Source organism: Myotis daubentonii, chromosome 7, assembly GCF_963259705.1.
Source record: "Myotis daubentonii chromosome 7, mMyoDau2.1, whole genome shotgun sequence".
Taxonomy (NCBI): Eukaryota; Metazoa; Chordata; class Mammalia; order Chiroptera; family Vespertilionidae; genus Myotis; species Myotis daubentonii.
This window is the reverse complement of record NC_081846.1, coordinates 87,533,035-87,548,449: the sequence shown is the minus strand read 5'-3', so window position 1 is coordinate 87,548,449 and position 15,415 is coordinate 87,533,035. Positions and strand designations below refer to the sequence as shown.

Genomic DNA, 15,415 nt, shown 5'->3' with positions numbered 1-15,415 from the left:
TTATACATTTCATGTGATCAGGTTTATTGGATTTTTACCTTAAAGTTTTTTGTGTTACATGTCCATTTAGGAAAGCCTTCTTCACTTTAAGATTTTAATAATATTCACCTGTTTGTTAAAGCTTTTTCTTCTGAAGTCTTTACTGCTGTGCCATTCATTTTGGTGTGTAAGGAATGAGGTAGGAACCCTACTCCACTGCTTTACACATGGTCCCATAGTAACTTACTGATGGGAGAGCCTCACGTGGTAGAATCCTGGCAGCCATAGAAGCACGAGGTAGAGCCTTTCATGCAGCCTGGGCTGTGAAGTTTTAAGAAGTCTTTCTCCCTGTTGGTGACACTGACTTGGAAGATAGCATTAATCTTCTTTCTTAGAGACTGGGTGGGGGTCAGAGGCAGGAATTGTGGGTTTGGATACACCCAGGCTCCATTCCGGCTCGCTCTTCTCTCCCAAGTTACAGGACCTGGCAACCTGTGTGTTTTGTGAAATAGACACAACACCCACCTGAGGCCTTGCCTTGAGAATTAAATGAGACATGGTGTTGTTTGGTTTGTTCGTGCCATGCAAGGATATTTTATTTTGGCAACATAAACTCTGGAATTGCTTACTCGGTGAAGAACTTTATAAACCACATCACAGAGGTTAGTTAAAAGGAAAACAAAGTCAGAGATAGATGCTTTTCCTAATGTCAGGTCCTCATAATTAATCTATGAGTTAATCCTAGATAATAAAGAGGTAATATGCAAATTGACCATCACTCCAACACACAAGATGGCCACCCCCATGTGGTCAAAGATGGCCAGCAGGGGAGGGCAGTTGGTGGGGACCAGGCCTGCAGGGAAAGGCAGTTGGGGGTGACTGGGCTGGCAAGGGAGGGCAGTTGGGGGCAATCGGGCTAGCAGAGGAGCAGTTAGGCATTGATCAGGCTGGCAGGGGAGTGGTTAGGGGGTGATCAGGCTGGCAGGCAGAAGCAGTTAGGGGCAATCAGGAAGGCAGGCAGGTGAGCGGTTGGGAGCCAGCAGTCCTGGATTGTGAGAGGGATGTCCCACTGACCACAGGGATCAGGCCTAAATGGGCAGTCGGACAACCCTCCCCTCGTCCAGTGCATGAATTTTGTGCACCGGGCCTCTAGTAAACTAATAACTAATAAAAATACTAACAGTGTAGCCGGGCTGTGGTTGTCATTGATTGGGTTTCTTGGTTTCTTTGTTGTGTTTTAAAACCAGTCAGCATTTATTGACATAAATCTGAGGTGACTTGTACACATTGCTTATTACAGCTCATAGAATGTAGAAATGAGAAATCAGTGTTTCAAAGGTCTCTTCCTGGTCATGTCAGATTTCAATTATGTTTTAATAGTAGACCAATTAATTCCGTTAAAATACAATACTTACAATTCCAGATGGTACAATGAACTGGGAATGATATATTCTTAAGAATTATGTTAAAACCATCCATGTTCTGGAAATAGTATGTTAAAAATCATAATTACTAAAACTTGTTTATCTGATGCCCAGTGGCCATCATTCGTGCCATCTTTTCTAGCTGAAAGCAGCGCGTTGGTCACTGTAGCGCCGTGTCAGTCAGGGTCCTCATTGCTCTTTACCCTGCCCTCCTGCTCCCCCATGGGATGAAGTGTTCGAGCACTTCTCTTCCTCGGCTCCCTCCTCTCCTGTCCTCTCCTGGGGCAGGCAGCTGTGGCTTTCCCGAAGCGGACTGTCGTCAGAACCACCCACCGTTTCCATCGGATGTCGTTGGGAGTTCTTCTGAGATGTCTCTCAGATGTGTCTGACCTCCTCGGGACTAAAAGGATCTTGATGCCCTGAGGGTCCAGGTCTGTCCTTCCAGACGAGCCATCATTGCTCCATGAATGACAATTTAGAGGAGGCCCTGCTCTCATCTTTACTAAATGCTGCCCACACGGAGTTTGCAGCGACCGAGGCGTGGCCCCCACTGTTGGGGCTCAGGCTTTGATGGCCACTGTAGAGCATCCCGTCTGCTCACCGATGTTACAGACTTCAGTCTGGACGGACACTGTTTTAAGCTCGCTCACTGTTCTGCAAAGTACCTTGGCTTTTTACTGTTAAAATAATCAGAACAGCGCCCTCCAAATTTTCAGGGAAACTCAGGCAGACTGGAGCCTGTGCCATAATTTACACAGCCTCGTGGGAGCGCTGCACGGACGTGTCTGTGGCTGTCACGTTGCCCCCCTGCTTCCAGGTGGCACATGGCTCTATCTCTTGTGGGGTGCAGCTGGCAGCCTGGAACCTTGGGAGTGCCCAGCCCCTAAACCAGCAAGTTCCTGGCGTCCAGCACAGGCCATCAGTGGAGCTAGAGGACTGGGACCAGGTTTAATCAACTTTGCTTTGGTCACTGCACACATAGAAAGGGTCATCATTTGTGTGGTTCATTGTAGAAAGACAGTATTTAATGCCAGGTATATCCATGGGTCTTAATAAAAGTTATTTCTCTTCTGCAGTTAAGTTTGGCTATTTTCTTGGGGTGTTTGGAGGGGAAGGGAGCAGCAAGAAGGTTAGGGTAGGAAAAAACCACTTGACTCTGTGTAAGTGGATCTGAGGCTGGTCTCCGGGGCTGAGGAATTGTGGTAGAAATATTGCTTAGAAGCATGTATGCAGATCAGCCGCTCTGAGTGAGGAAGTGGCTGCTTTAACACATTTTGCTGTGTGTGAAAGTAGCCATTCTGCACAGGTAGATACTGTGATCTCTACAACCCCTTCTTTTCCTAGGACAGGGGTGGGCAACCCCTGGCACGCGTGCCAAACATGGCATGCCAGTAACTTTTGCTGGCATGGGAAACCCTCTCTTAAAATTTTCCATTTACAATTGTGAATCTTTGTTCTCAGTGATGAATTTTGTTAAGTCTCATAATAGGAGTAGCCTGACGGATGAAAGTAGTAGCTCGTGCATCTCTCTGAAGGTCACGAAATATAAACCTGATGTAAAATCTCTGTCATCAGTGATGCAGCAGCAAAAGTCCCACTGATAATATCAAATGGAGTCATAAAGTTTTCTGTCGGACTATCAGTGTACATGTATGCATTAAAAAATAAATGTATTTTTCATCATCGTATACTGTGTTTTTGTCGCTCGAATGAATTTTGTCATTTCTTCAAGGTTCCTCACATACGTACACCTTAAGAGATATCAAGTAGGCGTAACATGTTCTCAAAAAATTAGGGTTGGCACACAGAAGAATTTTGAGTGAGAGATTTTGCTGGTTTTGGCACGCACTCACAAAAAGGTTGCCCACCCCTGTCCTAGGAGGAGAGGGGCAGCCCAGTAAAGGTGGAAGGCTCCGGGGTCAGTTGACATACTGAGGCGGGGCCAGGCGTGAGCCAGGTGTGCACAGCTCTGGAGTCTATAGAGGCCACAGGGAGGACAGGTGCTCCTGCATTGGCCCTGTGAGCTGCGCATTCCATATAGACGCGCCCGCAAAAGGTCTGTGTCTGACTCCTTCGCTCAGCACCACCTGAGGGTGCATCAGAGCTCCTCCTCTTCCTTGCCCAGGAGCACTCCGGGGTTGGGTGAGCCTCGTTTTATTTATTCATTCTTCAGGTGAGGGACAGCTGGCTGGTTCCCACTTTTCGGCCATGATGAAGATGTTGCTGTGAGCGTTATGCACTAGTTTTGGTGGCCCGGTGCTCTCGTTTCTCTTGTGTGTAGCCCTAGGAGTGCAACCTCTGGGTCACATGGTCACTCTATTCAATGTTCTGAGGAGCTGCCAGACTGTTTTCTGAAGTGGCTGCAGCACTTTGCATCCTATTGGTGTATGGGGGTTCCCGTTTGTCCACACCCAGCACTAGGTATTGTCCGTCCTGACGGAGGAAGGACGAGTGACAGAGACCTCTTCTGCTGGCCACACTGCCACTGCTGGCAGCACACGGAGTGGGGGCCTCCAGGCGGGGTGCAGCGGGCCTCGGGGTAAACCGAACCCAGAGGCTCAGACGCCGGGAGGATTCTCGGACCCCCTTCTCTGTTTCTTGCTGGGGATCCCCTTCTGCTCTCTCTTCCCACCAGCTCCCCCGCCTCAGTGGCCAGAGGGCTGACAGCCAGGCCATTAACAGCTCAACACCTGGAGAGCCTGGCACTCTCTTCCCCGCTCCCAACCCCACACTCCCAGGGAGGGGCTGTTGGCCTGGCGGGCCCTGTGTAAGCATGGCTGCACCCACCCGCCCCTTCTCCGCTCTGGAAGCAGGGCTAGTGGTGGAGCCGTTCCCTGAGGTGGCCATAGGCGTCCACTCTCCTGGGAGGCTGGGGGGACGGCGGAGGAGGCTGTGGTTGTCTCAGGCTAGACTGACGCCTGTGTACCCTGACAGTGACTGCCCCTTACCTAGCTTACCAGTGGCTAAGACAGAAAGTGATGGCCTGGGGCCTGATGGTGGCGGCTGGGAGGAGAGCAACCAGGCGGTCAGGCTCCCACCTCTAAGGTCTGGCCCATCAGGGCGTGTGAGTGCCTCAGCCCCGGACGTGGTTCCCGGCTGGAGGGAGGTGCCCGAGTGAGTCCAGTCCTGAGCTTATGCAGAGATTTGGTTTTCTCTCTTCACTGTCCTTTGTCCTACTAACTTAGGCTTTCACATCCCACCACCTGTCAACCTTTTCTAATATGCACACAGAAAATTAGCACTTTATTTTCATTTGCATTTATGTCATTTTTAACCACAGGAGTGAAATTGAGCATCTTCTCAGATGTTTACATGCCTTTCTTGTATCCATTGCCTTTTTTCTTCTGTTGCCTTTTTGCTTATTGACCTGTGAAAACCATTGCATTGGATGGAACTGTAATTCGAAATGGGCCGGTCAGCGGTTTCATAGGCTTGAGTACAGCAATGTAGCTGGGTACAAGTACCACATGAAAAATTAGTGAATTTCCTGTGAGCCAGCAACAGCCACATATAAAATAAAATAGGAAAAGGAGATTCCATTCACAGCACCAACAGCAAATCAGTGTTTAGAATGCTGACCCACTGGGGTCCGAGGCCCCTGATTCGGAATCCCCGCAGTGCGCCTGAGCTCCGAGCTCGCCACCTGCTGGGCCCCCACCTTTACTCTCTACAGTTCTGGCTGCGGCTTGCGAATCTGGGGCATTTGGGGAAAGAAAAAGAGAATAATTTTTGACTGAAAGAAAAGTGTCAAATAGTACCGAGGCCCTGGCAGGACGTGCTTGGCGGTTACAGAGTCGGCCTGTGCACCGAAGGGTCACTGGTTCGATTCCAGTCAAGGACATGTGCCTGGGTTTCAGGTTCAGACCCCAGCCCCTGTCGGGCACGTGTGGGAGAAAGCCAATCGATGTGTTTCTCTAACGTGTCTGCAGGACGTGACTGACTCCGACTTCTGTGCGTCCGCACACATGCCCACCACCTGCCAAGGACTGGTATTTACCGGAGATCCGCTGAGTGCCAGGCAGAGGCCTGGGCCTGCCGTCTGTGTTTGCGAGAGGGAAGCGCCTCACCCGAGGTCGCCGGTGGTCGGCCCTCAGGACTGGGCTTGGGCCTGTGGCGGCGGAGCCTTCTCCCTGAAGCTCATGCCTGCGTGGGGTGCTCTGTCCACACACGTGCACATATGCAAGTGACCGGACGAGCCACATGTGCTGGACAGTGCGCAGCGTTATGCTCTCTGTCTGCCCTCAGGGCAGGGCTGCTGGCGCCCAGCCCTCCTTTCTCTGAGGCGATGGTGGCCTCCATCATGCTTTATGTGGCATTAATCACCCGAAGCAGTAACTGCTGGAAAGTAAACAACCTGTCAGTCTTGGCCGGCCAGGAATTGCCTCCTGTTCTTGGGAACATTGTGATCCGGGCGGGAGGCCCTGCCCTGGGTTCCGCTTGCTGGGCAGAGCCACTCCGAGGGAGAGCCCGCTGGGCACGGCCCGGGAGGCAGCCGCAGCGGTATGGGCGCCCCCACCTCCCTACCTCAGGCCTAGAAGCCCTCCCCCAGCCACCCATCTCCCCCTCTGCCCCAAGCCCCTTCCGGGTGAGGGTTGAGGCATCCAGCCTGGGGGCATGTCCTAGTTCGGCTTCCTCCTGGCTGTGTGACCTTGGATGGCCTTGGGCAGCAGGGCCGGAGTACAGTGCCTGGGCCTGGGCGGGCGGGGCTCAGCGCAGGGGGAGCATGTGAGGCTTGTTGTTTGGAAGAGGCAGGTGTGACTGGCACTTGCTGAGGGCCTGTTACAGGCCAGGCTGAGTACGTTGTCTCGTCTGATCCTCACAGCTGCCTGCGAGGAACATTTTGCAGATGCGGAGCGTGAGCTGCAGAGAAGTTCCTGAACTTGCCAGGACGCGGAGGGTCTGGCTCAGCCCTGTCTGACCTGACGTCACATCCTCTCTCCCTCTTGTCCCGGACCAGGCCACAGGCTGTGCTGTCTTCACTGCCGACTGGGGCACAGCACTCCTGCCCTGGGCCTTGGTGTCCTCACTTCTAAAATGGCACAGTCGTAGTGTGCTTGTGGGTCCTCAGGGTGGCCCCCAGAGAGAGGCTGGGCTGAAGGACCTCTCTCTGTCTGACTTCAGTTGCGTGTGTTTGGTGTTTTATTGATGAAATGCAGACTGTTTTACCCCAAGTGCCCACCTGTGTGATGGGCTCTAGGTACCAGCCATTGCCCCTGTGGACACCTGTTACATGCTTGGAGTGGAATGAACACCTACCCCCCCTTTTTTAAATTCATATGTAATATATTCCTAGTTTTTAAAAAGTTGATGCTGAAAATGTATATAATTTAAAAGGGAAGTATTCTTGATCCACTGTCAGACTCACAAATATAAGGGCATGTGTATAACATTTTAAATAGAAGTACAATCACACTGCGTACGTATTATTCCGCACTTCTTGGATGGCATAGTTAGGTCTCAGGCTGTTGGTGTCCGCAGTGTTGATGGCTGTCAAAATGCCCAATGGGCCGTGATGCGCTGTCTCCCGCTCCAGCAGGTGTGAAGGCCGCTCCCCATCTTTTGTCCCGGAGGGCGAGCAGTTCGCTGCCGCCGAGGCTGGCGTGGCACTGCCTGCACTTGGCATGTCTGTGACTGTTAGGAGGCGGAGCATCTTTTCATGCTCTGCTCGTTTGGCTTAGTTCCAGCTCCGCTGTTGGCTTTAGGGAATTTATATCAAATTCTGCCACCGTCAGTTACAGGCCTGTCACATGCCAGTACTGTACAGGGGCTGGTGTGAGTGTGCACATGGGTTCAGGTGAACCGGTACGTGGGCCTGGAGGGCTTCCAGTCCGGTTGGGGAGCTACAGCATAGCCGTCATGCGGAGAGCCGAGGAGAAAGTGGAAAGTGCCCAGAGAAGTTGAGAGGAAGCTTGAACATCCTGTGAAAATTCAAATAAAGTTTTATTGGAACACAGCCAGGCCCATTCACTCACAGACTGTCTGTGGCTGCTTCCTTGTTTCTGTGGTGGAGTTCAATAGTTGTGACAGAGAGCTGTGGCCCGCAGGCTGAAAATGTTACTGTCCGGCCTTTGCGGGGAGACTGCTGATGCCGGGCCAGATGTTACATGTGTGGTTGCGTGAAGGAAGAGAGAGGAAGCAAAGGTGAGCTGAGCTCCTCCCTGGGCAGGCACAGTGTAGAGTGCTGTATGTGTGAGTTTCGTTTCATGTTCCTTGGAAACCTTTTCTCTTCCGTCCCTTATTCTCATTGCCCCCCAACGCCGTGGCCCCCCCCCATTTCTGTGTGGGGTGGAGGTAAGGAAGGGGACAAGTGGAGGCCGAGCTCAGGCCAAGGGTTGGGGTAGAGGGAAATTCCACCCTTGCAAATGTTCAGGGCCCTTTGGTCTGGATCCAAGCCATTCTGCCAGGGTTGTGGCCAGCGGAGGAGCCCACCTCTGCCGAGGATTAAGGATGGAGTGCTGAGCTGGCGGGGCAGGGCTCTGGGCATTGCTGGTGGGAGTGGGGAGGTGGGCGAAAACGTGTGGCCACCTCCCTCTGGTGCTCCAGGCCCTCCCCCTCTGGGCTGGGCTGGTGGCCTTGGAGGATGGTTTACATCACCTGGTGCCCATTCTCCTTCTCTGCTTTAAAGGCCTTTCACATTTCCAAAGTAGAGGGTGGGGCCAGAGATAGTGAAAGCTTTGAGGCCAAGGACTCTGTGTGCCAGCCTTGCGGGGCTGGACGCACCTTCAGTCCTCCCACACCTCTGCGTTTAAGTACCGACACCATCCGCTTTTTCGAGACGTGGAAGCTAGTGCTCACAAATGGAGCCAATAGTAAGTGGTGGGTCCAGATGTGAGCCCAGGCCCCACACCTGGGTGTTGACCAGGTTCCCAAGGTAATTTTGGGGGCACGGAGAAGAACATCTTTTGTTGCATATCTATATAATTTTTACAATTACTGTTTATCTATGATATATATTTTTTAATGTGTCATTTTCATGTTTTTATTGTTTTTTCGTTTCTTTTTTTGATATATATATATTTTTATTGATTCAGAGAGGAAAGGAGAGGGAGAGAGAGAGATAGAAATATCAATGAATCATGAAATGGCTGCCTCTGGCACATCCCCTACTGGGGATTGAGGCCACGACCCGGGCATGTGCCCTGATGGGGAACCGAATCCCGGGACCCTTCAGTCCACAGGCCGATGCTCTATCCACTGAGCCAAACTGGTTAGGGCTATGGTATATGATTTTGATTTTGTATTTGCAGGAATGATATACACTTAAAAAATTAAGTTTAAAAAGTGAGTTGATTAAATAAAAGAGGCTCTTCATGTTGCAGGTTGTTTCTAATTTCATTGGCAAAATTGTGAGGTGGTGTGTGAGTGAGTGGGACAGTCAGTCACCCTGCACCCTATGGCAGCATCTTGGGATTGTGCCTAGCATGTCCCTGGCACAGAGGGTGGGGTGGGGTGGGGTGTACAAGGGCTGCTGAACAGAAAGCAGTACAGAGCGAGGACTGGCTCCAGCATTCCTCCCCACTCCATGGTTGTGTGTGTGATGGAAATATTTTACTTTCAGATCAATTGATTACAGAGAATAAGAGAACAAATAATCATGCTCAACACAGTTTTTTCAACCTTGCCAAACTTGCTTCTGATTTTTACTTTTTTCTCATTTGTTGCCTTCCCTCTTCCCCAGAAGCAAAACCAATTTGTGAAGTTGGTGTTGGTTTGAGATTGAGTGCACATTCGTAAATTTTTACTCTTTGCATAGTCAGCCCTAAAAATAAATAGTATTGTTTTGCATGTCTTCAAACTTTATACAAGTTATTTATATGTATATCACCATATAGCTTTTTTGTTTAATATTATGTTTCTGAGATTTGTCCATGTTGTTTATTAAAAGTGCCATTTGCTATTCTATTCCAAGTTAAATAATAGAATTAACATCTCTCTCTTTTTATTGCTGAATCTGTAGGTTATTGACAGTTTCTCCCTGTGATGAGCATTTTTGCCTGTTTCCCGGTGCACAGCAAGTTCTGCTTTAGGATATGCCTGTAGACTGGAATGAATGTATTATATATGGTGTGAGGTAGGGATTTTTCCATATGGATAACCAGTCATCCTGCACCTTTGAAAAGCTGTCTTTTTTCTCACTGTCATAGATCAAGTTTCCAAGTATCTGAAAATGTATTTGTGAACTCTTCCCCCATCCCCATTGGTCTGTTTATCTCCATGAAAAAAATGACATGGTTTTGGTACTGTGACCTTCAGAGTCTTTTAATTGGTTTAGGAACATGTGTTTCGTGGAGATGAGTTTTTCAGAAGGAAACGAATATCAAACCTTATGCCACAGTGTAGTTACATATCCACATAGCACTTCTTGGTTCAGAGAACTAAGATCATGGGTCATAAGGATTTGAGCCTTAAGGGAAGGGGGGAGGGTTTAGGTGTGTGGACGAGGGTCATGCAATAAAGTGAATATCAAGAAATTCAGGAGGAATGAAATAGATAGACTCTGTAAATATTTGAAGCAAGAAGACACTGTGTGGAGTATTTTGGCTAGGGTTTAGTCCTTGGAGTCAGAGAGACCCAGGTTTGATCTTCAGCAAGGCACTCTGGATCATAATTTCTTCATCTATAATGGGGTCGCCCTGGCTGGGTGGCTCAATTGGTTGGAGTGTTGTCCTGGTACACCAAAAGGTTGGCGGTTCAATTTCTGGTCTGGGCACATACCTAGGTTGTGGGTTTGATGGCCCCCCCTCCAGTCGGGGCATCTATGGGAGGCAACCGATCGATGTATCTCTCTCATCAATGTTTCTCTCTCTCTCTCTCTCTCTCTCTCTCTCTCTCTCTCTCTCTCTCTCTCTCTCCATTATCAGTAAAATAAAATAAACATATCCTTGGGTGAGGATTAAAAAAAAGGTGTCAATAATGTATTTTCCTTATGGACTGTTGAGAGGACTAAATGAAATGATGCACATAAGTGGCATAGCTGACCTTTGTCTTTCTTTCCCACAGTTTGTGTTCTGAAATTAGAACAGGCTTTACTGTGATTTCCTGCAGTGATTTCGTTTTGCTCTCAGATCACTGTTGAGATCAGCGGTCCGAGAGCAGGAAACCGAGTGTTTTATAGGCACGAAGGTGGAGTCAGTGTGCTCTGTCTAAGCTCATCCTGGGACTTGTCGGTACTGCTGGTCCTAAAGGAAGAAGGAAGGAGGGAAACACCATCTTAACTCGGGATGGTGAAGGTAGGGGTGCTCTCAATGTCACAGATGCTGCGGGCAGTAGAGTGGGGATCGATGGTGATGGAAGGAGACTTGGGCTGGGTGGTGAACACACAATACAATATACAGATGATGGATTGTAGAATTGCACACCTGAAACCTGTATAATGTTAATAACCGATGCCACCCAATAAATTCAATAAGAAAAATAGATGCTATAGGCATCTTCGCTGAGCAAGAAATAACTTCCAGAAAGGAGAAGTTGGCAATCATGTAGAACTACATGTCCTCGGACCAGCAAATGACACCCCCATGGAGGGTGTGGCAAAGAGTGCAGTAGGTTCTGGAAACATTTAGTTTCTGCTCCTGGCTCTGCCACTGACTGCTGTGCGCGCTTGTCCAAGTGTAACCTCTCTGAGCCTCTGCTTCCTTCTACCAGTGGGCTCTTCCCACATGCCCCCATCCTGTGGTCTGAGGGTCAGGAGGCTTAATACCTGAGCAGACTTGCCACTGGATCAGAGGCCAGTGGGTGGAAGCTGCCCCTCTGTTCCCCGAGGCGCACCTCTCCCCTCGTGTTCCCCCAGGCACACCTCTCCCCTCTGTTCCCCAGGCGCACCTCTCCCCTCTCTGTTCCCCAGGCACACCTCTCCCCTCTGTTCCCCAGGCACACCTCTCCCCTCTGTTCCCCAGGCACACCTCTCCCCTCTGTTCCCCAGGCACACCTCTCCCCTCTGTTCCCCAGGCACACCTCTCCCCTCTGTTCCCCAGGCACACCTCTCCCCTCTGTTCCCCGAGGCACACCTCTCCCCTCTGTTCCCCAGGCACACCTCTCCCCTCTGTTCCCCCAGGCACACCTCTCCCCTCGGTTCCCCAGGCACACCTCTCCCCTCTGTTCCCCAGGCACACCTCTCCCCTCGCACCTCCTTGCTACGGGCTGCTGAGGATTGCTTTCTCATTCATTCTTCCCTTCAACTCTCCCCTCCTGCCCCTCTTCAAAGTCTGTCTCTAATGTTATCTCCTCTAACCTTTCCACCATCCTCCCCATTCTGGGTGAGTGTTGCCCGCCTCCTAGAGATTTTTCAAATTCTGCCTTACAGCAGTGCTTTTCCTGTGCTGTTCAGCGTACCCCAGAAAAGTGCTAACCTTTGAGGGCAGGAGTGTGTCTTACTTTTGCAAACCCTGTATTCCAGCCCCGTGGCATAGCAAAGAGTGTGAAATCACGGCCAGGCTTTTGCTGAGCACCTGCTATTCCTCAAACAGCACAGTGGTGAGCTAAACAGCCTGTGTTTTCACTTCCTGGCCCCCCCCCCCCCCGCCCCAGGGAGACCCCACCAAGCAGGGGAATGCCCACGCGCTTCAGGTTGAGTGAGATTTCCCCTCGCACATCAGCTGGTGGATGGAGATGAACAGCTGTCTTCTGGATGGTGCTCTGCTGAGGGGAGCAGGGCTCTGGGGGTGGGGGTGGGGGCAGGCCTGGGGAGGGAGGCTGGGCGCTGTCCTGGCTGAGGCCTGAGTCAGGGAGGTGCCATGTGGCTGGGAGGGACTCTAGAGTGCATGCAAGCGGAAGGGATGAGGAGGGACCTTCTGTATGGAAGCACACAGGTCAGGTCTCTGCTGATAGAGGGGGCTGTGACCTGGGTCTGGGTCAGGTCTCTGCTGATAGAGGGGGCTGTGACCTGGGTCTGGGTCAGGTCTCTGCTGATAGAGGGGGCTGTGACCTGGGTCTGGGTCAGGTCTCTGCTGGTGGAGGAGGCTGTGACCTGGGTCTGGGTCAGGTCTCTGCTGGTGGTAGAGGGGGCTGTGACCTGGGTCTGGGTCAGGTCTCTGCTGGTGGAGGAGGCTGTGACCTGGGTCTGGGTCAGGTCTCTGCTGGTGGTGGAGGGGGCTGTGACCTGGGCCTGGGTCAGGTCTCTGCTGGTGGAGGAGGGGGCTGTGACCTGGGTCTGGGTCAGGTCTCTGCTGGTGGAGGGGGCTGTGACCTGGGTCTGGGTCAGGTCTCTGCTGGTGGAGGGGGCTGTGACCTGGGTCTGGGTCAGGTCTCTGCTGGTGGAGGGGGCTGTGACCTGGGTCTGGGTCAGGTCTCTGCTGGTGGAGGGGGCTGTGACCTGGGTCTGGGTCAGGTCTCTGCTGGTGGAGGGGGCTGTGACCTGGGTCTGGGTCAGGTCTCTGCTGGTGGAGGAGGAAGAGGAGGAGGAGGAGGAGGAGGCCGTGACCGGGCCTAAAGCCCCACTATAGAACTGCTCTGTATGGGACAGCAGGTGCCTCCTGCTGGGCATGAGCTGAGGGTGCTGCCGTGCTGGGTCAGTATTCATTGAGCCGTGGGGCACCTGTCCACCCAGGTACTGAGCACCTGGGCGCTGGGCCTCATGGCGGCCAGTGCTGTCCTCCTGGGACCAGGAGGACACTGGAAACCAGTTAGGGTGTGAGAGGCTCCAGGTTACGTTGCCCTCAGAGGAGTGTCGGCTCAGGAGCCTGGAAATGTGTGTTAAAAATCCGACTTTCCAGAAAGGTAGAGGTATTGGTTAGGTCTGCGAGGCCTTCCTGGGAGTGTGACTTCTGAACAGGCAGTGGGCAGAACAAGAGTTTGGGGTTCGCGCCGATTCCCTCTGGCATGATGTGCCCAGTGCCTCGCCCTGCGCGGGCTGTGGCATGTTTGTCAAGTGTCCACTGGGCCGTGAGACGGGCTGGGAAAGCTGGGGGAGCGGCCCCTTCCCCAGAAGAAGATTTGCCGATGGCAGTTTCTGAGCTGCGGGAGCTGGGGGCCCTGTGTCCACTCTGCTGGCTCCGTCCGAGGAGTCGCACGGAATTCGGCGTGTAGTTGTAGCTCAGCAAATGTTTTGGACGAATGACTTAATTTCATATGTTTGTCCGTTCTATTCATTGTGTGTGTGGGGGGGGTATGTTAGTTTCCTGTGGCTCCTTCAGCAAGGTCCTGCAAGCATACTAACTCGGAGCCATGGAGGTCGATTCTCCGGCAGGTCTGGAGGCTGGACGCCGGGAATCGGCCTGGCCCAACTCCCTGGGGCCTCAGGGGCCGGCCTGTTCTCTGCCTCCTCGTCTGGTGGGGCTCCGGGAGGCGTGGCTGTATCCGTCTCTGTGCCCACGGCTCCTCCTCCTTCCCTCTGTGTGTCTCTCACAAGGACACCTGTCCCTGTGCCCAGGACACAGGACACACCCAGGCCGAGCTCCTCATCCCATGCTTCTTAACCCACTTGCATCTGCAAGGACTCTTGTTTCCCGATTAGGTAACCCTCAGGTCCTGGAGATGAGGGTGCAGGTTTATTGGGGGGGGGGGGGCACCATTCAGTCCACTATAAGGGGTCTTAGTATTTTTCTAATCAGCTCTCTTTTAGCAATTTTTAAGACTGTTAGCCACTGGGTGTGTGTGTCCTAGCTTGTTGTTTGCAATATATGTGTGTGTGTGTGTGTGTGTGTGTGTGTGTGTGTGTGTGTGTGTATATATATATATATATATATATATATATATGGCTAGATTTCACTCCCCCTGCCCACGATTTTAGGTTCAGAAAGTCCTTCCCCACTGACTGTCCGATGAGTAGTCATTCACGTGACAATAAAACCTTAGGAAATTAACTTTTAAATCCAGTGGTAACTTGGTTTGATATCTGCTGTGAGGTGAGGGTCTGCACTTTGGAAATAAATAGCTAATCTTAACAGATGAACATTTCAACAGACCTGTACACGCAAACACACAGACGAGAGAGAAACCTGCAAACCCAGGGCAGCCTGAGCAAGGCCTGGGCTTAGTTAACTTGGTGCCACAGCCGGTTCCTGGTGCCACCACAGGGCACGCTGGCTGGGCACCAGGGCCTTTCTGTTCTATTTTTGTAATTTCTTGTAGACTATCATTATTTAAAAAAACATTTTTTTTTAAAAAACAGTGAATCAGATTTACCAATACCGACTATTAAATAATTTATTCTGTGATTTGTAAAGCTGTGACAGATGCTAGGATGTTGTAGTGTTGTGGTTAAACTTATTTAACTTGGGAAAAGTGACATCATTTGATGTGTGGTCTTTCCTCTAGAAACAATGTGCCCTTTTATTCAGGCTATACTTTCTCTTCTAATGACATGTGTGCAGCTTGGTCATAGATAATTTCACGTTTTTGTTGTTATTGTGCATGAATCTCTTTTCCTTTTATACTCTAACCAGCTTGTGCTGGCTCCATGGCACCAAGCAGAATGCCCTCACCCTTTCAAATACGTGGAATTCTTTTAACTTGGTGAATGCTCTCATCTGCACCTAAGACAATGATTAACAGGCTTTCTCTTCTTTAGTTATTTAGTTAGAACTGCTGTCGGAAGGGGTGGTTGGCTGTTTACTCTGACGTGGATTTCGGTAGCTGCTCTCCATCCGAGTGTGTGGGGACATTCTTTGTGAAGAAACACAAAGTTATGTTCCATAACTGTAATGCTAACTGTATCGGGTTGGATTCTATTTCTGTGAAAATTATAGAGGTGCTGCCTCTCAAGGGTCAGGTGGTGTGTTACCTGGGGTGCCCTTGGCCCAGCCAGGTGGTAGACAGACGGGGCTGCCTGCCCAGGGGGCCCGGAGCTGGCGCTGGGCTTTCCTCCCGGCCGCGAGCCTGGGTGGCGCTGAGGAGCTGGAAGGCCGCTAGCTGGGAGCCCAATTTGGAAACACTCAGAAATGGGAACTGTACCAACCTTCCTCCAGGTCAGTCCTATGAAATTCGGCTGCTGGAGAATCGGAAGCTGGGAGACTTCCAGGATCTGAACACAAAGTACGTCAAGGTAAGTCTGTGGGGCGCGCTCCCTCCCTGAG

At 51.2% G+C, this 15,415-nt stretch overlaps 1 protein-coding gene across 4 annotated transcripts in view; it reads left to right on the top strand.

Annotated features, from left to right (window-relative positions):
- The window catches only part of TFCP2L1 (transcription factor CP2 like 1), a 70,619-nt gene that overhangs the window by 18,207 nt on the left and 36,997 nt on the right, over positions 1–15,415 (top strand). For all 4 annotated transcript variants that reach the window (XM_059704712.1, XM_059704711.1, XM_059704713.1 and 1 more), the window contains exon 3: positions 15,308–15,384. In XM_059704712.1, coding sequence (XP_059560695.1) covers positions 15,308–15,384 — 77 coding nt within the window. The remainder of the gene's footprint in view (positions 1–15,307; positions 15,385–15,415) is intronic.